General features: G+C 41.5%; 2 protein-coding genes across 3 annotated transcripts in view; one reads left to right on the top strand and one right to left on the bottom strand.

Moving 5' to 3' along the window:
- The window catches only part of serinc4 (serine incorporator 4), a 57,314-nt gene extending 54,101 nt beyond the window's left edge, over nucleotides 1–3,213 (top strand). For both annotated transcript variants that reach the window (XM_046333044.1, XM_046333043.1), the window contains exon 12: nucleotides 732–3,213. In XM_046333044.1, the coding sequence (XP_046189000.1) occupies nucleotides 732–945 (214 nt within the window). In that variant the 3' untranslated portion in view covers nucleotides 946–3,213. The remainder of the gene's footprint in view (nucleotides 1–731) is intronic.
- Nucleotides 2,920–21,169, bottom strand: part of adamtsl5 (ADAMTS like 5) — a 75,187-nt gene continuing 56,937 nt past the window's right edge. The window contains exons 8-13 of the mRNA XM_046333042.1: nucleotides 16,807–16,893; nucleotides 15,325–15,488; nucleotides 13,160–13,364; nucleotides 8,951–9,091; nucleotides 6,668–6,739; nucleotides 2,920–6,303 (exon numbers count right to left, since the gene is read on the bottom strand). Coding sequence (XP_046188998.1) covers nucleotides 5,960–6,303; nucleotides 6,668–6,739; nucleotides 8,951–9,091; nucleotides 13,160–13,364; nucleotides 15,325–15,488; nucleotides 16,807–16,893 — 1,013 coding nt within the window. The 3' untranslated portion in view covers nucleotides 2,920–5,959. The remainder of the gene's footprint in view (nucleotides 6,304–6,667; nucleotides 6,740–8,950; nucleotides 9,092–13,159; nucleotides 13,365–15,324; nucleotides 15,489–16,806; nucleotides 16,894–21,169) is intronic.

Here is a 21,169-nt window from a genome sequence, read left to right as displayed (position 1 = left end):
TAAACAGTCATGATAGCTTTCAACGCGCTAGCGCATTTGGCACACTGCGTTTCCAAAGCAAAGCGTTTCACACCGCATCCCAAACGCCTGAGGGTAACAACATCCGTTTGTCAGTAAATGTCTACAACTAACTAGCTATTCATTTAGTACTAGTAGCTGGGATGAGTTAAACATTTTCGGCATAGCTAGTTAGCAATGCATTGCTAACTAGGTAGCTAGAGGACTGCATCTAACTAGTTCACTTGCTGCTGATGTTGAATCATTGCTGGTGAATGTTGATTAAATCTTTGGGGGTTTTAACTGAGATTTGTGATACAGCTAGCTAGCGTCCAGCTAGAAAGGGAAACAGAACATTTGGTTGGGGTCACCTAGCAGCAAAAATGTGCACTGACTCGGCGGAGCGCATCAACAGCTCAGCCATTCAAAGTGGAGCGTCTCTCTTCTTTTGGGGGAAATTGCCATGTCGACACAGAACCAAACTTCATACAGTCATTAAAATACAGTTGAGGGCACTTAAGTTGCAACACTACCATATAGCATCATGTAGCAATAATTTGCCACAAAAACATGTACCACAGTACAGCCTAAAAAAAACATTTTAGTTCTCTTAATTGTGGGTAAGATTCTTGTTGACTCACCTCATCCGATACCTGGGTGTACACAGCAGCTATATTGTGCCATTTCCGTGCTAATCAAAATTCCTCTCCCACCTTTCCTTCCTCCACCTCCAGCTATGAGTCAGCGGTGCTGGAGACCACGTTCACCCACGGCAGCTGGTCCACGTTCTGGGTGAAGATGTCGTCGTGTTGGGCATGCGTGGTGCTCTACCTCTGGCTGCTGCTGAGCCCACTCTGTCACTGTGGCTCCGACTCGCACCGCCCGCGACGTTCCCGCATTAAACGCCGCTCAGCCAACTCCTCCAGTCACGTCAGTGTGAGCGTCTGACCTGTGACCTTTGGGCCAGAGCCTGGCTTCTGGGGGTGGAGAACAGGATAGGACAGCTAGCAGGAGAAGTTGGACAGTTGCCCCCGCTGTGGTACCCTGAAGGTGGGGGGTGGTTTTGATGATGTCCCCTTGCACCCTCAACCGGTCTCCCATATTGAGGTCAGATGTCAGAGGTCAGAGATGAGATGTCATGGGTCAGAGACTCACTCCAGCTAGAAGGACAGACTAACAGACTAACCAGAGGACTAATGATTGAATCTGATGTTCTTCACACAGACCACCTGAACCTCCAAACATGGGACTAACCAGACTGTGCTCTGAAACAGGAACAAAGACCCTATACAGAATCACTACATCCTGCCATCCAAACTGATTTCGCAACATTTCACTATTGTTTCACTCGGTAAGTGAAGTATTCAGTCTGGTTTAACCAGGCTAGAACCACTATGGACTACTATGCTGAGACTGCCAAAAGGGAACAAAAAGGATGAGCTCTCGACTCGCGTACGACGGGAGCTGGAGGGAAATGTTGGCGGACTTTTTACTCTTTTTGAATATTTTATTTCTTATAGCAAGGACTGTGTAGCATTTTTAAAATTACAACCAGGGGTAGATTTGTCAGTAGGATCATTCTTTTTCTCAGTGGTTTCAACAACTGAAGGTTTACCTGAATGTTTCGGTGAAAGTTTCCCTGAACGTTTCACACCATTTCTAAAGGTTTACATTAAGATTTTGCACATTAGTGTGTTCATACTGTTTGAATATGTTCGCTCTGGTGTGGAGCTAATGTGAATTATAAAATAAAATATTACTTAACACTTTCGCCAACAGGTATAATGCTATATTACTTGTTATAAGCATGTATGAGCCTTTATAATGCCTTAGTAAGGTCTATTCTGTTTTATGTTGGCCGAGCAAATTTCCAACGGACCTAATGGCTTATATAGTCAGGATCATTATGAGTGGATTACAACACATTATAAGGGGTTCATAGATGTTCATGACAAGTCTTTCAATGCATTATATCTGTCGGCTTTAAGTAAAATGTTACCAAATACTCTTATACCAATTATTTATTTCGCAATGCCTTTTTAACATCGTGGGAGTGGTGTATCCATTTCTAAATTGGTTTTTGAAAGGAAAATGTGGTAAAATTGTTTTGGCAGTTAAGTTTTACAAGAAACCCCAGCTACAAGACCCTGACATGTCTGGTTTAAAGGGGTTCTCTGTGATCTGGGGTGTATTTGCTTGGAACTGAATGGAAACAAATGTGCCGAAACGGGAAGAGACCTACCTGGAATTTTCCAATATGAAACGCTTGTTTTGGTATTTACATTTCAAAATGCTTCGCTACGGAGTGCACTAATGAATGCACCCGTGTTTTAGAAGAACCATTGAAGATCGAGAGCCACGTTTCTGTGAAGACTTCTCCACAGTTAATGACCAATAATTTGACTCTGTAAAACCTTTGTGTACGATACTGCATTTAGGTCCTTTTTTAGCTCATTTCATGTTACTATGATAGCAGGTGTGTGAAGTTATTTTTGTAAATACATTTTGTAATGAAACACAGCTTCTGTTGATTAAAGTGTGATATTTTTGTAAGCGAACAAACCCTAAAATCACATTGGATTCCGATTAGTTTCCCAAATTCCATTTTCTCCCTTTTGTATTTTTCAGGTTTTCGCTCTCAGAAATCACACCTTTTAAAAATATTTGTTTTTACACACAACAACAAAAATGGATGTTCCAAGTCCACAACAATGCTTGAACCACATTAGGGCACCAATTTTGAGGTCTGTGAAAAATATAAAATAATTTCCATTTTTGGGTGTAGGTACCCTTTAATGCAACTGTGCACCAGGAAGAGACTGTTGTTTGGTTAGTGTTGTTTCTGTGGCGCTCATATGATTGCAGAATTTGCAAAACAAATGGCCACTGGATTGATGCAAATAATCACATCATTCTGCCAGGTTATAGGCTACTTTGTAGTTAACATTTAATTGAGAAGGTTTTGGGAAAAGCCTTTCTATCTCTACCAGAAGACGTTTATTATTACCATAATTGCTAATAGCTACACAAAGTGTAGACATATGCACGCACACACACACACTCCTTTTCCAACTCAGAAAGTTGCTGGATAATACGAATCACATTCTGACTGAACCGAATAGGCTACACACGCTCATTCAAATTCAAATATCTAAACTACAGTTGTTGCATGTGAAAAGGTTTCACGTACAAAAAATAAAAAGTCAATGTGCATCAGCCTTTCTTCTTTCCCTACTCTTGCTTCGCTTGTTAGATATTAAGAACATTGATAGTTGGCTATGTACAGCACCGTGCTGAGGAGGATGACACGCTGTTGCCATGGCTGCCACCTCTGGAGTAGTAGCTGCTTTCTTGTTGTTTACAATTCCTCATCCACCCTTTTCACCCTCTGCTTTACTTTCCCTGAGAGTGTGAGTATCCATAGCAACGAGTTAATGAAGAGACATGAGAGAGCTGTTAGCTGAAGTTAGCCAGCTAATTTTATCCACTCAACTCAAACAGCAGATACTTCTGTTCTGATTCCAGATTTGAATAGCAGAGAAGTAGAGGAAGATATCAAAAGCCCAACGTGTCTAACTTGTTGAGAAACCGGTCGGCTGATTTGTGTCAAAAGTTGCAGTGAATGGAATGTTAGAAGTCTGGAAGTTGATATTGTCACAATGGGATCTTTAGAAATCCCATTGAATTGAATGAAGATGGGAAATAAAATAGTTTTAAAAGTTTTTAAAAAAAATGAAACTATCAAAAAGTTGTATGCCAGCACTCAGCAGGTTTTGAAGTTTGAATGATGTTTCTAGGGGTAATCTACCTATACAAACTACACAAAAATGCATATGAGTACAGACCATCCCGCCTTGTAAAATGTGGTGTCGGTGGTGTTAAAGAAAGCAATGTGTTGGCAAATTTTTAAAACCCGATAATAAAAAATAACTTATTACAGCATAGTTCATGTATAGGAATAGATTGCACATAATTCACCAGTCATTCAAATTAAATATGTTTCTTATATTTGTAGCTACTCAGTGCCACACCAATATAAAATACTTAATAATCCATATTTTTGTTTCACACAAAAGTAAATATTCATGTGAATTAGACAATAGGAGACCTAACAAAACAGACTAAGGGAACCCGATTGATTTAATATTCAAAACACAGTAACACTTTACATGAACTTGCTCTTATGTCAGTGTAGATTTAAATGCATAGTAATAGTAGTAGAGTTGAGCGCTTTCTGTTACTACACAAGTGAAATAAACTCAACCCCATCACTACGCAATTACAATGCAATTTGTGAAGTACTGTGCTATAACATGTAACTACAATGCTACTAGTGTAATTAATGACACGGTTACTACACAGGTATAAGAGCAAATTAATGTAAATTGTTACCCAAAACACATACATCAATAGATAGAAATACATTGATAGATTTAAAAAAAGACTATATTTTAGAAGCAAAACACAAATATAAATGTTATGATCTAGATATTATTTTGCCACATAAATACAATATGGAACAATATGTAGTTTTAGGTATGAGAAGAAAGAAAAGTGTCACATTTATTTTGACAGAGTGACTGAACTGTTAGCAGTCCTGGGGAGTAGTTCCACTACATTTAATTCAGTTAGTAATTTACCTATATTCTGTAGTAACTCCATTCAAATCTTTGTAGTGTCTTTGGTGGTTAATGACTTGTTTTAGCCATGTAGCTATCTACTGGAACTGCCCACGACATTTATTCAACTACCCCCTATTGTTTTCTCTCTCCCTGGCCACTGGGCTAAGCCAAAGCACTCACTCTGGCTGTCACACAGATCTCACTACACTGTTAACATCTGACTCCAGAGTGATGTGTTCTGGCAGTCATTTTTCTTAACTGTGTAGTCGATGACATTTCAGATTTAGATATGATAGTTTTTTACAAAGTAGTTTGGATGTAGTGAACTACTTTTCAAAGTAACTATTAAAGTCAACTATATTTTTCTTTAGGGTAGCGTAATGGCTCTATTCAATCAGATCCGCTTTAGCCGACATCCGCATAGCAGTTGTTCAGGCAGTGTCGGAGGTGGAACTGCGTTAGAGCAGATCCTGGCATTACACCTGAAGCAGACATTGCTATTGGCTGCATTTTCTTTAGGCTAATGATATTCAATTTGAGAGTCATTATTTCGATATAGCCTACACTTTGTCATTCTGAATATCTAACTTGAGTGACAATGATGAAGAGTAGCTCTTCACCAATTTGACAGCTCCAACACAGTTACATCTCCGGCACTGTCAAAACATCAGCTATGCAGGTGTCTGCTATCGCCGATTAACGCTTGTTCTGATTGAACCTAGGCCGCAGTGTAGCTTAACCTCTTCCAGTGTGAAGTAATTGATACAAGCTATGAACTATATTTTCAGAGTAGCTTCCCCAACACTGCCTGTTAGTAACCCAGGCAGATAGTTATAGTCAGTTATCTAGTTAGCAAAGGGAACAAAAACAAAACACAAATTCTTGGCCATTGATGTGGATATATTCTTCTCTTTGGTAAGTTTTAAAGGTGGGTGATAACGTCCACCTAAAGTGCTATACTTTGTGAGCTGGTCAGCTTTTGCATTGCTCTTTGAGGGCTTTGCCTTCTTATCACGCTGACTGGCAGATCTACTGGGTCACCCTGAGTATAGTCTCTTCCCAGAGTTCAACTAGTGTTTGCCTCCGCCATTTTCAGTTCCCCCATTTTGGAATTCTAGTGGTTCTGTTGCTCTCTGTGTGTCTTTTGAAGGGCCAGAGGCAGGAAGTTGTTGCGTAGGGGTGTATGGGATTTTAATGTCACACACAGACACACACATGCAGTCCCATTGTTTGTCTGATTCACCATCAGAAGTGCTCAGTCTTGAGGAGTGTTAAGGAGTCATGACAGTCAAAGTATGTGTGCATCTAGGTGTGCACGTGTATACTGTACATCTCTATGTCTAGGCATAGCCGCCTCTCAGTTCCGCAGGTGGCCTGGGCCCTCTGTTACTACACAGATCCTCCAGGGGGCGCAACAGAGCGTCCTCTCTAGGTTTATAGGGTATTGCGTAGCTGTCCTCCTCCATCAGTATCCGGTTCAACGTCTGCTCGTTGTTAATGTGGCGACGCACCATCAGTACGTACTGCCGCCCTTCCTCCAAAGGGGGGCAGTCACACACGTTGGGCACCCACAGGAACTCGCGGTGCTCCAGGCGGAAGCGATTGTGGTAGGTGTGGAGGATCTGGACATCGTAGCGCGTCTCCTCACCCCGGTACAGCTTGCTCATAACTTTGGCACGGAACACTGACAACCAATGAAAGACATTATGCTAAACACTTTACATAAAGCCAACAGGTATAATGCATTAAAACTTGTTATAACTTACAAGCATGTATGCGCCCTTACAATGTCTTATAATAATGTTTGTTGTGCCATGCTTGTTTTTCCATGCTGCGATTTTTCAACTGACTTAAAAATGTCTGTTTAAGTTTCACCGAATTACATTCGTACCTTACATTTAAAAAACTATTCAAGTGAGATGTCAACTTGCACCACTATCACCTGATGTTGTAAACTCAAACCCAGCTGTAAACTGGGTCATGTGAATTTAAAGCACACAAGGGTGTTTGAACCGCTAACTTTAGGTATTCAAGAAGTTCAGACTTACCGAAGTCTTTCTGGCAGTACTGCCTCTGGCGCTCCCCTCGACCGCGGGCCCGCCTACATTTCCCACAATGCCCTACGGGAGTAGAAAGAGAAGCGGTGAGTTGATTTGAGCACAGATTGCATTTTATATCAGGGTATTGCACAATGGTTAGGATGGCAGAGATGAGTTTCTGAGAGTGAGTGGGGGACTTAAGGATAGTAGAGTAGAGAGTAGGATAGATTAAAGGAAAGAGTAGAGAGCAGGACAGATTAAAGGAAGAGTAGAGAGCAGGACAGATTAAAGGAAGAGTAGAGAAAAGATTAGGACAGATTAAAGGAAAGAGTAGAGAGCAGGACAGATTAAAGGAAGAGTAGAGAAAAGATTAGGACAGATTAAAGGAAGGGTAGAGAGCGTGATAGAATAAAGGAAGAGTAGAGAAAAGATTAGGACAGATTAAAGGAAGAGTAGAGAGTGGGACAGATTAAAGGAAAGAGTAGAGAGCAGGACAGATTAAAGGAAAGAGTAGAGTAGAGAACATATTAAAGAGTAAAGTAGAGATTAGGACAGATGTAGGAAGAGATTAGGACAGATTAAAAGAAGAGTAGAATGTAGGCTAGATGAAAGGAAGAGTAGAGTAGAGAGTAGGACAGATTAGAGGAAGGGTAGAGTAGGATAGATTAAAGGAAAAGTAGAGTAGGATAGATTAAAGGAAGAGTAGGATAGATTAAAGGAAGAGTAGGATAGATTAAAGGAAAAGTAGAGTAGGATAGATTAAAGGAAAAGTAGAGTAGGATAGATTAAAGGAAGAGTAGGATAGATTAAAGGAAAAGTAGAGTAGGATAGATTAAAGGAAGAGTAGGGTAGATTAAAGGAAAGAGTAGGATAGATTAAAGGAAAGAGTAGGATAGATTAAAGGAAAAGTAGAGTAGGATAGATTAAAGGAAAAGTATAGTAGGATAGATTAAAGGAAAAGTAGAGTAGGATAGATTCAAGAAAAAGTAGAGTAGGATAGATTCAAGGAAGAGTAGGATAGATTAAAGGAAAAGTAGAGTAGGATAGATTAAAGGAAAGAGTAGGGTAGAGAACAGATTAAAGAGTAAAGTAGAGATTAGGACAGATGAAGGAAGAGTAGAGTAGAGATTAGGACAGATGAAAGGAAGAGATTAGGACAGATTAAAAGAAGAGTAGCATGTAGGCTAGATTAAAGGAAAAGTAGAGTAGAGAGTAGGACAGATTAGAGGAAGGGTAGAGTAGGATAGATTAAAGGAAGAGTAGAGTAGGTTAGATTAAAGGAAGAGTAGGATAGATTAAAGGAAAAGTAGAGTAGGATAGATTAAAGGAAGAGTAGGATAGATTAAAGGAACAGTAGAGTAGGATAGATTAAAGGAAGAGTAGGATAGATTAAAGGAAGAGTAGGATAGATTAAAGGAAAAGTAGAGTAGGATAGATTAAAGGAAGAGTAGGATAGATTAAATGAAAAGTAGAGTAGGATAGATTAAAGGAGGAGTAGGATAGATTAAAGGAAGAGTAGGATATATGAAAGGAAAAGTAGAGTAGGATAGATTAAAGGAAAAGTAGGATAGATTAAACGGAAAAGTAGAGTAGGATAGATTAAAGGAAGAGTAGGATAGATTAAAGGAAAAGTAGAGTAGGATAGATTAAAGGAAGAGTAGGATAGATTAAAGGAAGAGTAGGATAGATTAAAGGAAAAGTAGGATAGATTAAAGGAAAAGTAGGATAGATTAAAGGAAAAGTAGGATAGATTAAAGCAAAAGTAGAGTAGGATAGATTCAAGAAAAAGTAGAGTAGGATAGATTCAAGGAAGAGTAGGATAGATTAAAGGAAAAGTAGAGTAGGATAGATTAAAGGAAAGAGTAGGGTAGAGAACAGATTAAAGAGTAAAGTAGAGATTAGGACAGATGAAGGAAGAGTAGAGTAGAGATTAGGACAGATGAAAGGAAGAGATTAGGACAGATTAAAAGAAGAGTAGCATGTAGGCTAGATTAAAGGAAAAGTAGAGTAGAGAGTAGGACAGATTAGAGGAAGGGTAGAGTAGGATAGATTAAAGGAAGAGTAGAGTAGGATAGATTAAAGGAAGAGTAGGATAGATTAAAGGAAAAGTAGAGTAGGATAGATTAAAGGAAAGAGTAGGATAGATTAAAGGAAAGAGTAGGGTAGAGGGGGGAGGCAGAGGAGAGAGGATTGTAGCATTTTAGCAAGGCGTGAGTTGAGGTTTAGGGGAGTGGGGTGAGATAGGGGTTAAAGATTTAGGTGAGGGAGAGATTGAAGTGAGGTAGAGCAAACCTCCTCGGGGTGGTTGGGGTAGTCGGTTCCTCCTGGTCTCATCCCTCTCCAGGCGGGGAAGGACATGTGGGCGATGGGGCTGGTGAGGGGGTTGGCGAGCTGGGTGGCGAGGGGACTTGATGGGCCAGCCACCTGGAGGAGCTGAGGGACAGTGCGGGAAATGGTGAGTTACATTATTGAGTATCAACAAGCCTTTGGAGTTAGGGCCAGGAGTTTTCATGACCTGACCAAGAAAAGGACCTGGGTCCAAGACATAAACTCAAATGGAACTTTAAGGGATAGTTTATTTATTTATTAGATGTTTGTTTTCTTACCTTAAAAGCAGTCTATGGAAAAGGAGTGACTGCAATCCACACTTTGTTTTTGTTAAACTAGCCACTGCCAACAAAATGTTAACATGAGCATTTTTTTTACCAAAGCACCATGTCAGTAAATCTCCCCAGTTAAGCACGTTTTAAATGTCATGCCCAAATAATTTTTAATCATTAAAAAACAATTCATTGAGGACCACAATCCATTTAGAAGATGAGGGAAAAAATATCAAAATATGTACAATTTCTGAACTATTTCTTTAAATTTGCATTAATCATCCATTAATGTGAGATTTGTGCAAACGATGGAGAAGCATATGTGTATCTTGAATCAGGATGTGGGCAAGGGATCTTTCCAAGGCATTCTTTAGGTAGAATCTGTAAGGACAGGCAGTGGGAGACGAGAAGCAAGTACAGGGAGTGAACATTTAATGAAATAGACAGAAAACAAAACAAGAACAGGGTCTGGACAGGGGAAACAAAACAACATTAATGCTGACACGGGGATGCAACTGAGGAACAGACAGATAGAGAGGGGGCAATCAACAAAGTGAAGGAGTCCAGGTGAGTCCAATGAAGCGCTGATGCGTGTAATGATGGTGACAGGTGTGTGTAATGAGGGGCAGCCTGGCGCCCTTGAACGCCAGAGAGAGGGAGCGGGAGGAGGCGTGACAGAATCTCTAAAGAGTGACTTTCTGTCCAGCATCAAATCACTATGATACGACATGAGCAAACATCGTCTTAGATCATTGAATTCTGCTCCAAAATGCTAAAAAGCAATCGCTTTTGTTCGTCTTGACTCCCCCACAGGCTTTCAATGCTCCCTGTGACCCACAAGGTAAATAAGACCATGTTTCTAGACCTAACCCAGTCTTTAGCCACGACTCAAAAGGAACTGACTGCGTGACCCTTTAGTGGATCTAAACCCACCAGTTAGAAAACACTATGCTAGGGGCTAGACTACTTCTCAACCCACCAGTTAGAAAACACTATGCTAGGGGCTAGACTACTTCTGAACCCACCAGTTAGAAAACACTATGCTAGGGGCTAGACTACTTCTCAACCCACCAGTTAGAAAACACTATGCTAGGGGTTAGAAAACTATGCTAGGGGCTACACTATGCTCAAACCCACCAGTTAGAAAACACTATGCTAGGGGCTAGACTACTTCTCAACCCACCAGTTAGAAAACACTATGCTAGGGCCTAGACTACTTCTCAACCCACCAGTTAGAAAACACTATGCTAGGGGCTAGACTACTTCTCAACCCACCAGTTAGAAAACACTATGCTCTAGACTACTTCTCAACCCACCAGGAAAACACTATGCTAGACTACTTCTCAACCCACCAGTTAGAAAACACTATGCTAGGGCTAGGGGCTAGACTACTTCTCAACCCACCAGTTAGAAAACACTATGCTAGGGGCTAGACTACTTCTCAACCCACCAGTTAGAAAACACTATGCTAGGGGCTAGACTACTTCTCAACCCACCAGTTAGAAAACACTATGCTAGGGCCTAGACTACTTCTCAACCCACCAGTTAGAAAACACTATGCTAGGGGCTAGACTACTTCTCAACCCACCAGTTAGAAAACATTATGCTAGGGGCTAGACTACTTCTCAACCCACCAGTTAGAAAACACTATGCTAGGGGCTAGGCTACTCCCATTATGTCCTGCACCAAATTACTTGATAAATGACTAAATTATCAAACCTGTTTACTAAATTCTAAAGGATGCTAAAGTCTTAGATCATTCCTTTGTTGAGCAGTACACAGAAATGAGTCAAAACTATGGTTTTGTACCAAGCACCACTATCTCAGCATGGAATATGCGGTGGGTTTTGGGATTAGGAGCGTTATCACTAAACACTTCTAAGATAAGAGGGGGACATTCCACTCCAGAAACTTCATGCCTTGGCTTTATCAGTTATTGTCAGCCAGGTACAGATCAAAGTATAGCAGGTCAGAACAGAACAGAACAGTTTTGGATCAAAGTCCACTTTTGCAGTTATATAGGACAAATATAATGATTACTATTGAATGTTGGAATTGTTAGTTAGATTACTTGTTGGTTATTACTGCATTGTCGGAACTAGAAGCACAAGCATTTCGCTACACTCGCATTAACATCTGCTAACCATGTGTATGTGACAAATAACATTTGATTTGATTTGATTTGGTTACATTCCAACCAGGGCCAATTGAATAGAAATACAACACTGATTATAAACCAATGATTGAGTTTGCAGTTAATAATTCCCCTCTTATACAAACGGATGTAATAAAACATTCCAGAAGACATTTGCTGCACATTAGCAAGGCACAGTCAGTTTGTAGGCCAGGGGTTTTCAAACTGGGCTCCCTGTCAGCCTCCCAGGCCCATGTTGCCCAGGGTTATGAACATACTTTGTAGATTAATAATATTACATTGTATTACACCTTCTAAACTTATACCACAGATCCTTTGGCCAAAATGTGTTACCTTTGTTGTTAGTGATATTCATTAAAACAAAATTAAATGTAAAAAAAACTATTTTGAGATCTGGCAGTACCTCTGCTGTACCGGAGGCAGTCAGATCTGAAAATATTAAAAACACAAACATTTGTTTATTCATTTTACTTGTAGAGCTTGTTGTAATGTGCAGATTTTTTTATACCCCTTGCAGCAATGTTTAGATCCATCTATCTATCCATCCGTGTCTATATATCTTCCATATCCATCCTTCCATCATCCGTATCCATCCATCCATCAATCATCCATATCCATCCATCTTCTGTATTCATCCATCCATCCATCTTCCATTTCCATCCATCCATCCTCCGTATCATCCATCCATCTCCCATTTCCATCCATCCATCCATCCATCCATCTTCCGTATCATCCATCCATCTTCCGTATCCATCCATCTTCCGTATTCATCCATCCATCTTCCGTATTCATCCATCCATCTTCCGTATCCATCCTTCCATCTTCCGTATTCATCCTTCCATCATCCGTATCCATCTATCCATCATCCGTATCCATCCATCCATCATCCGTATCCATCCATCCATCATCATCCGTATCCATCCTTCCATCATCCGTATCCATCCATTCCATCATCCGTATTCATCCATCCATCATCCATATCCATCCATCATCCATATCCATCCATCTTCCGTATTCATCCATCTATCTTCCATTTCTATCCATCCATCCATCCATCTTCCGTATCATCCATCCATCTTCCGTATCCATCCATCCATCTTCCGTATCCATCCATCCATCTTCCGTATCCATCCATCCATCTTCCGTATCCATCCATCCATCCATCTTCCGTATCCATCCATCCATCTTCCGTATCCATCCATCCATCCATCCATCCATCCATCCATCCATCTTCCGTATCCATCCATCCATCCATCCATCCATCCATCCATCCATCCATTCCGTATCCATCCATCCATCCATCCTCCGTATCCATCCATCCATCCATCCATCTTCCGTATCCATCCATCCATCCATCCATCCATCCATCCATCCATCCATCCATCCATCCATCCATCCATCCATCCATCCATCCATCCATCCATCCATCCATCCATCATCATATATTAAACTTCAGTCACACAAACAGAGGATGAGTGAAACCAGGGGCAGGTTTTCCCATGTAAATGCATACATCACATTAAATGGACATTTTGGACATGAAATTTAACACATGTTAATAATGGGTACATTGATGTCCATTGGCTTTTGCTTAGAAAATGCTAGCTAGCGGTTGGTGACAGTGCCTAGGTAAACAAACCCACAACCTGGATTGCATTTTGTCCTTAGACTTCTCACAAGGTAAGGAAACAAAATGTTATTTTAATTTGGTTGAACTACCCCTTCAACAATGGTCAGCGGTCTTACCCCAGTAGGGTCTTGTGGTGACAGGGGGAGGTCTAGTAGTAGTAGTAGTAGTAGTAGTAGTAGTGGTGGGGTGATCCCAGGGGATGTAGCTAGCAGTGTGGTGAGGCTGGCGTAGCTGACTCCTCCTGCCATGGAACAGAGCGTAGCGGTCTGGAGGGAGCCAATACTCGTATTCTATCCCCGGGTTCCTGTCTGTCACCAACACCTGCAGACACAACCACACAGTGTATAACGGATGTATATTTTAATATATATTGTTTTATAATACCCGGTATATTTTAAGCAATATTGGCCATATAACAAACCCCAGAGATGCCTTATGCTATTATAAACTGGTTACCAACGGAATTAGAAAAGTAAAAAATAAATGTTTTGTCATACCCGTGGTATACGGTCTGATATAACACGGCTGTCAGCCAATCAGTATTCAGGGCTCAAACCACCCAGTTTAGAACTGTCAATACCAACAATATACTGAAAAAATAAAACATATGGAAGACAACACGTTAAGAAAATACATGTCCGTTACATATAGGAGAGGAGACTGACTGGTTCTGATAAATTGGCGTTTTGTATTTGTCATTATTAGGGATCCCCATTAGCTGCTGCCAAGGTAACAGCTACTCTTCCTGTGGTCCAAACACATTGAGGCACTTACATTACACATAAAACAGTTTATCATATAACAGTATTACACCACTAAATATCTACAATACAAAATTTATAATACCACAATATTAAAATGGACGTGTGTGTCGAGAGAGTCTGCTAGCGTGTGTGCGTATGCATGTGTCTGTACCTGTGTGGGTGTCTCTTCACAGTCCCCATTGTTTCATAAGGTGTATTTTTAGCAGTTTTTTTATTTGATTCTACTGCTTGCATCAGTTACCTGATGTGGAATAGAGTTCCATGTAGTCATGGCTCTATGTAGAACTGTGAGCCTCCCATAGTCTGTTCTGGACTTGGGGACTGTGATGGTATGTCTTGTGGGGTATGCATGGGTGTCCGAGCTGTGTGCTTGGGAGTTTAAACAAACGGCTCGGTACATTCAGCTTGTAAACACTTCTTACAAAAACAAGTAGGGACGAAGTCAATCTCTCCTCCACTCTGAGCCATGAGAGATTGACATGCATATCATTAACGTCAGCTCCCCTTAAGGGCCAGACGTGCTGCCTTATGAGCCAATTGTACTTTTCATAAGTCCCTCTTTGTGGCACCTGACCACACTACTGAACAGTAGTCTAGGTGCGACAAAACTAGGGGGCTGAACAAGTATACTAACAAAGCTATCATTGTGTACCTTAATTAGTGAGGTTAGTTTGCAGTCCCTATATACACTGAACAAAAATATACAGTAAACACAACATGTAAAGTGTTGGTCCCATGTTACATGAGCTGAAATAAAACATCTCAGAAATGTTCCATACACACAACTTTTTTCTCTAAAACGTTGTGCACATCCCTGTTAGCAAGCATTTTTCCTTCGTCAAGATAATCCATCCACCTGACAGGTGTGGCATATCAAGAAGCTGATTATACAGCATGATCATCACACAAGTGCACCTTGTGCTGGGGACAATAAAAGGCCACTAAAATGTGCAGTTGTCACACAACACAATGCCACAAATGTCTCAAGTTTTGAAGGCGAGTGCAATTGGCATGTTGACTGCACGAAAGCCCACCAGAGCTGTTGCCAGAGAATTGAATGTTAATTTCTCTAACATAAGCAGCCTCCAACATTGTTTTAGAGAATTTGGTAGTACGTCCAACCGGCCTCCCAACTACAGATCACGTATATGTCGTTGTGTGGGTGAGCGGTTGGCTGATGTGAACAGACTGCCCCATGGTGGCAGTGGGGTTAAGGTATGGACAGGCATAAGCTACGGACATTGTACACAATAGCATTTTATCAATGGCAATTAGAATGCATAAAAATACCATAACGAGATGCTAAGGCCCATTGTGAGGCCCATTCTTTTCTTTACTTCCCGTCATGTGAAATCCAGAGATTAGGGCCTAATGAATCTATTTCAATTGACTGATTTCCTCATATGAACTGTTACTCAGTAAAAACAAATGAAATTGTTGCATGTTACCATGATATTTTTGTTCAGTATAGTTATTGCATTGCGGCTCCTGTCAATCATAACTTTGACCAGACTGACCATGACGTGCAGGTCCTCCATAGTGGGTCCAGGGACCTCAAAGCTTTCCCAGGTGTCCACAGAGCGCTTGTACAGGAGCTTGGTTCCCGCTACGCTGTACTCCCCAGGAACACTGATCTTCCAGTTCCCATTAATGACAAACTGGGAACGCCCGTTCTGGAGCGCTGGAGGGAGAAGAGAAGGCTTGAATGAAGGTAGGGAATGTGTTTGGTTTTCAATGCTGATTGGTGAAGTGTGACTGAAATTGGCTTTGTGATGATAATATGTATGTGTTTGATTGAATTATGCTACGGTTGGGGTCAATTCCTTTTCAGTCAATTCACAAAACGCAATTGAGTATGAGGGAAATTTGATGTGGATTTTTCCTCCTCAATTTCGTCACTGAACATAAATATACAGTAAACACAACATGTAAAGTGTTGTCTCATCGCTGCAACTCTCCAACAGGCTTGGTAGAGGTGAAAGTCGAGTCATGCATCCTCTGAAACATGACCCGCCAAACAGCGCTTCTTAACACCCGCCAACTTAACCTGGAAGCCAGCCGCACCAATGTGTCGGAGGAAACACTGTTCAACTGACGACCGAAGTCAGCCTGAGGGCGCCCGGCCCGCCACAAGGAGTCGCTAGATGAGCCAAGTAAAGCCCCCCCGGCCAAACCCGCCCCTAACCCGGAGAAAAGCTGGGCCAATTGTGTGCCGCCCTATGGAACTCCCGGTCACGGCCGGTTGTGACACAGCCTGGGATTGAACCCGGGTCTGAAGTGACGCCTCAAGTATTGCGATGCAGTTCCTTCGACCGCTGCGCCACTCAGGAGGCCATGAGTTGGAATTTCTACTTACATTTTTTTTGTGGGGGGGGGAATCTTCCAACCAAATCAGAACTAACCAAGTACATCCACTTGCCTGCCAGAAGGCCAGATCCCCAGTTCCCCCCACCCTTTTCCCACACCCAGTTCCCCCACCCGTTTCCCACACCCAGTTCCCCCACCCTGCCCCATGGCTAAATTACACCTTTACGAGTGTTCCATTTCAGGATCCCTGCATTTTCCATTTCAGGAGTCACGTTATTACGGTCTTGTAAATGTGGGTGAGAATAGATGGATAGCCTTGGGTGTTGTGTTGACTGGAGAGCCCAGCCAGAGTGCAGCTGGGTATCAACCAGAGAGCTGTATCGGTCTCTGGTGCCAGGAAGTAACAGTAAGCGAACAGGAATGAGAGGAGAGCAGCATTATGGCTACTGAAAGTGTCAGGGAAGTGGTAGTTCTCTAGCCATGGCTGGGTGGGTTGAAACTCATAGCAGACATACAGAAGATGTCAAAGCAAATTCTCTGTCAAACCAGCACTTCTGAGAGGCTGTCTGTATATGTACTGTATATCATTAATGATATACAGAACATTGATGCTGTCCTTGTGTGACAGCTCATTCCCAGTGTGTGTGCGTGCGTGTGTGCGCGTGCGTCTGTCTAGCTGAGCCATCTCTTACCCAGATAGTTCCTGCTGTTATCGGTGACACGGATGTGAGTAGCTCCAGCTGGGATCATGGTCACTTCATTGTACCCAAACGGACCCGCTATAGCCAACAGAGTACAGAGACATTCATTAATACAGATATTACACCAGTGGGAAACAAGTATAAACCATTAATTTAGAGACTGGGTAACAATGATCTAGATAAACACAATATGTGGTGTAGTATGTGTTATATGCAATATATATATATATATATATATATAAAAATATATATTTATATTTGTGAATATATACTGTATATGCTTATGTGTAACACATATAAAACTTTATTAAAGTAAATACATATACATAAACTCAGAAAAAAGGCCCTCTCAATGTCAACTGCTTTTGTTTTCAGCAAACTTAACATGTGTAAATATTTGTATGAACATAACAAGACTCAACAACTGAGACAAACTGAACAAGTTCCACAGACATGTGACTAACAGAATTTGAATAATGTGTCCATGAACAAAGGGGGGTCAAAATAAAATAACAGTCAGTATCTGGTGTGGCCACCAGCTGCATTAAGTACTGCAGTGCATCTCCTCCTCATGCTCTGCACCAGATTTGCCAGTTCTTGCTGTGAGATGTTACCCCACTCTTCCACCAAGGCACCTGCAAGTTCCCGGACCCTAGCCCTCGCCCTCCGATCCAACAGGTCCCAGACGTGCTCAATGGGATTGAGATCCGTGCTCTTCGCTGGCCATTGCAGAACACTGACATTCCTGTCTTGATAGAAATCACGCACAGAACGAGCAATATGGCTGGAGGCATTGTCATGCTGGAGGATCTTGTCAGGATGATCCTGCAGGAAGGGTACCAGGGAGGAGGATGTCTTTCCTGTAACGCACAGCGTTGAGATTGCTTACAATGACAACAAGCTCAGTCCGATGATGCTGTGACACACCACCCTAGACCATGACGGACCCTCTACCTCCAAATCGATCCCGCTCCAGAGTACAGGCCTCGGTGTAACGCTCATTCCTTTGACGATGAACACGAATCCGACCATCACCCCTGGTGAGACAAAACCGCGAGTCAACAGTGAAAAGCACTTTTTGCCAGTCCTGCCTGGTCCAGCGACGATGGGTTTGTGCCCATAGGCGATGTTGTTGCCGGTGATGTCTGGTGAGGACCTGCCTTACAACAGGCCTACAAGCCCTCAGTCTGAGCACTGATGGAGGGATTGTGCGTTCCTGGTGTAACTCGGGCAGTTGTTGTTGCCATCCTGTACCTGTCTGCAGGTGTGATGTTTGGATGTACCGATCCTGTGCAGGTGTTTTTACACGTGGTCTGCCACTGCGATGACGATCAGTTGTCCGTCCTGTGTCCCTGGAGCGCTGTCTTAGGCTTCTCACAGTACGGACATTGCAATTTATTTCCCAGGCCACATCTGCAGTCCTCATGCCTCCTTGCAGCATACCTAAGGCACATTCACGCAGATGAGCAGGAACCCTGGGCATCTTTATTTTGGTGTTTTTCAGTGTCATTAGAAAGGCCTCTTTAGTGTCCTAAGTTTTCATAACTGTGACCTTAATTGCCTACCGTCTGTAAACTGTTAGTGTCTTAACGACAGTTCCACAGGTGCATGTTCATTAATTGTTTATGGTTCATTGAACAAGCTTGGGAAACAGCGTTTAAGCCCTTTACAATGAAGAGCTGTGAAATTATTTGGATTTTTACAAATGATCTTTGAAAGACAGGGTCCTGAAAAAGGGACGTTTCTTTTTTTATTGAGTTTATATACATTTACATTACATTTAAGTCATTTAGCAGACGCTCTTATCCAGAGCGACTTACAAATTGGTGCGTTCACCTTATCACATCCAGTGGAGCAGCCACCTTACAATAGTGCATCTAAATCTTTTAGGGGGGGGGATGAGAAGGATTACTTTATCCTATCCTAGGTATTCCTTAAAGAGGTGGGGTTTCAGGTGTCTCCGGAAGGTGGTGATTGACTCCGCTGTCCTGGCGTCGTGAGGGAGTCTGTTCCACCATTGGGGGGCCAGAGCAGCGAACAGTTTTGACTGGGCTGAGCGGGAACTGTACTTCCTCAGTGGTAGGGAGGCGAGCAGGCCTCCCTCCCTATATACATATAGCTTTTTTCCTGAGATATATTCTCATAGCAAATTGTTAATACGTTTTAATTTACTCATTAATGATAACTAAATTAGGATTACATAATGATTTACAGACAGTTTATTAATGGTTAAACCAAAGAGGGATATTTCATCATCGAGCCAAAAGAATGAACCATTCATTTAAAGAGTGATATTTCACTAGTCAAAAGCAGTCAACATCTCTGTGGTTCCCCTGCTGCTGGTGTGTGAAAAGCGAGCAGCAAGACTACCCTATTCATCGTGGTTTTTCTATGGGACTGAGAAACCGTTGCTCTTGTTTTGACAATTGTAGGTCTCTGAGATTAAAGCTGTGTGTGAATTAAGAGTTATAGTGCTATTTTAAACGGGTCCATTTGAAGAAAGCGTAAAGCTAATATGATGATTTACCGCCACCTGTAACACTGAGTCCTGATCCAAATATTGTGTGAAATTAATTTATTTTGGTCACTAGATTGAGGTGATATGGCTTAAAGTGGCAATCAGCAGTTGCTACATACATTTATGGGGATAAATTAATTATATGTTCCCACTGAACTTATAAATGCCTCATAAACATACTTCATCTGTCCTACCTCATCAGAAAACAAAATATAAGCTTGTTTTACTCCTTTTGTAAACAAAGAAAATGTTAACAAACACTATATGGCCTCAAAACATGGTTAAAACTATAATGTTGATATCATGGTCAGTCCTTGCATCCATAGCTTTGTCTATGAACATGAGAGTGGTTCATTCCCTCAGCTGTTTACTGAACCAGGAAGAACGCTTTGTTATTGTTTCTACTGTAGATTGCCGCTTTAAAGACATTTCCTAACCATACGCAATTCCATTTGAAGACAATGCTCTAATCATTTGCTACTTTAAAATGGTGGAAGCCCTCAATTGCAATGTCCATGCTAAAACGGGTTATATCCATCTAGAGTCCTCTATCTGTCTCTATGGTTCAGCAATAGACTTCGTTATGAACCAGAGTTTGAGTTTTTTGAATGAATCTCGTATGTTAGTGCTGGGCTAGAACAAAGGCCTCCAGACCCCGGAGGGGCATACCCTTAATAAGTTCAGCTGTGTTCAGGACTTCCTCGTTCAAACAAACATCTAGCAACATCTAAAAACCAAAAACATTTTCTATGCAAGCTAACATCACTGTGTGGCTGTACCTGTTTCGAGTTAGTAGGTACTGTTAAAAATGCCATGAAATAGCTTTTAATTCAAATTCCGGTGGTTGTAGCATGGCCAAAAGCAAAGCAAAAGTAGGACAAATCCAACTCATGCAATTAAACCATCCAGAGTCCTCTATCTATCCCTATGGTTCAGACTGTCTCCATTAAATTAATGACTCACAAAGATTTTGCCATGTTGTGTGAAGAGCTGGAGTAAGTCAGCTGTTCTACAACACAAAATTATTAAACGGTCTAGTTTTGTCTCGTCTCTCCTTACGTCAGCTAACCCTAACCCTACACCACAGGGCTGTTGAGTTATGAAACTGATCTATATGTATGTGATAGATCTGCACAGGGCTGTTGAGTTATGAAACTGATCTGTATGTATGTGATAGATCTGCACAGGGATGTTGAGTTATGAAACTGATCTAGATATATGTGATAGATCTGCACAGGGATGTTGAGTTATGAAACTGATCTATATATGTATGTGATAGATCTGCACAGGGCTGTTGAGTTATGAAACTGATCTGTATGTATGTGATAGATCTGCACAGGGATGTTGAGTTATGAAACTGATCTAGATATATGTGATAGATCTGCACAGGGCTGTTGAGTTATGAAACTGATCTATATGTATGTGATAGATCTGCACAGGGCTGTTGAGTTATGAAACTGATCTATATGTATGTGATAGATCTGCACAGGGATGTTGAGTTATGAAACTGATCTAGATATATGGGATCTGCACAGGGCTGTGAGTTATGAAACTGATCTAGATATATGTGATGATCTGATAGTTATGAAACTCTGCTGCACAGGGCTGTTGAGTTATGAAACTGATCTATATATATGTGATAGATCTGCACAGGGCTGTTGAGTTATGAAACTGATCTATATGTATGTGATAGATCTGCACAGGGCTGTTGAGTTATGAAACTGATCTAGTTGTATGTGATAGATCTGCACAGGGATGTTGAGTTATGAAACTGATCTATATGTATGTGATAGATCTGCACAGGGCTGTTGAGTTATGAAACTGATCTATATGTAT

This window comes from Oncorhynchus gorbuscha, unplaced genomic scaffold (genome assembly GCF_021184085.1).
Source record: "Oncorhynchus gorbuscha isolate QuinsamMale2020 ecotype Even-year unplaced genomic scaffold, OgorEven_v1.0 Un_scaffold_333, whole genome shotgun sequence".
NCBI lineage: Eukaryota > Metazoa > Chordata > Actinopteri > Salmoniformes > Salmonidae > Oncorhynchus > Oncorhynchus gorbuscha.
This window is presented reverse-complemented; position numbering and strand designations above follow the sequence as displayed.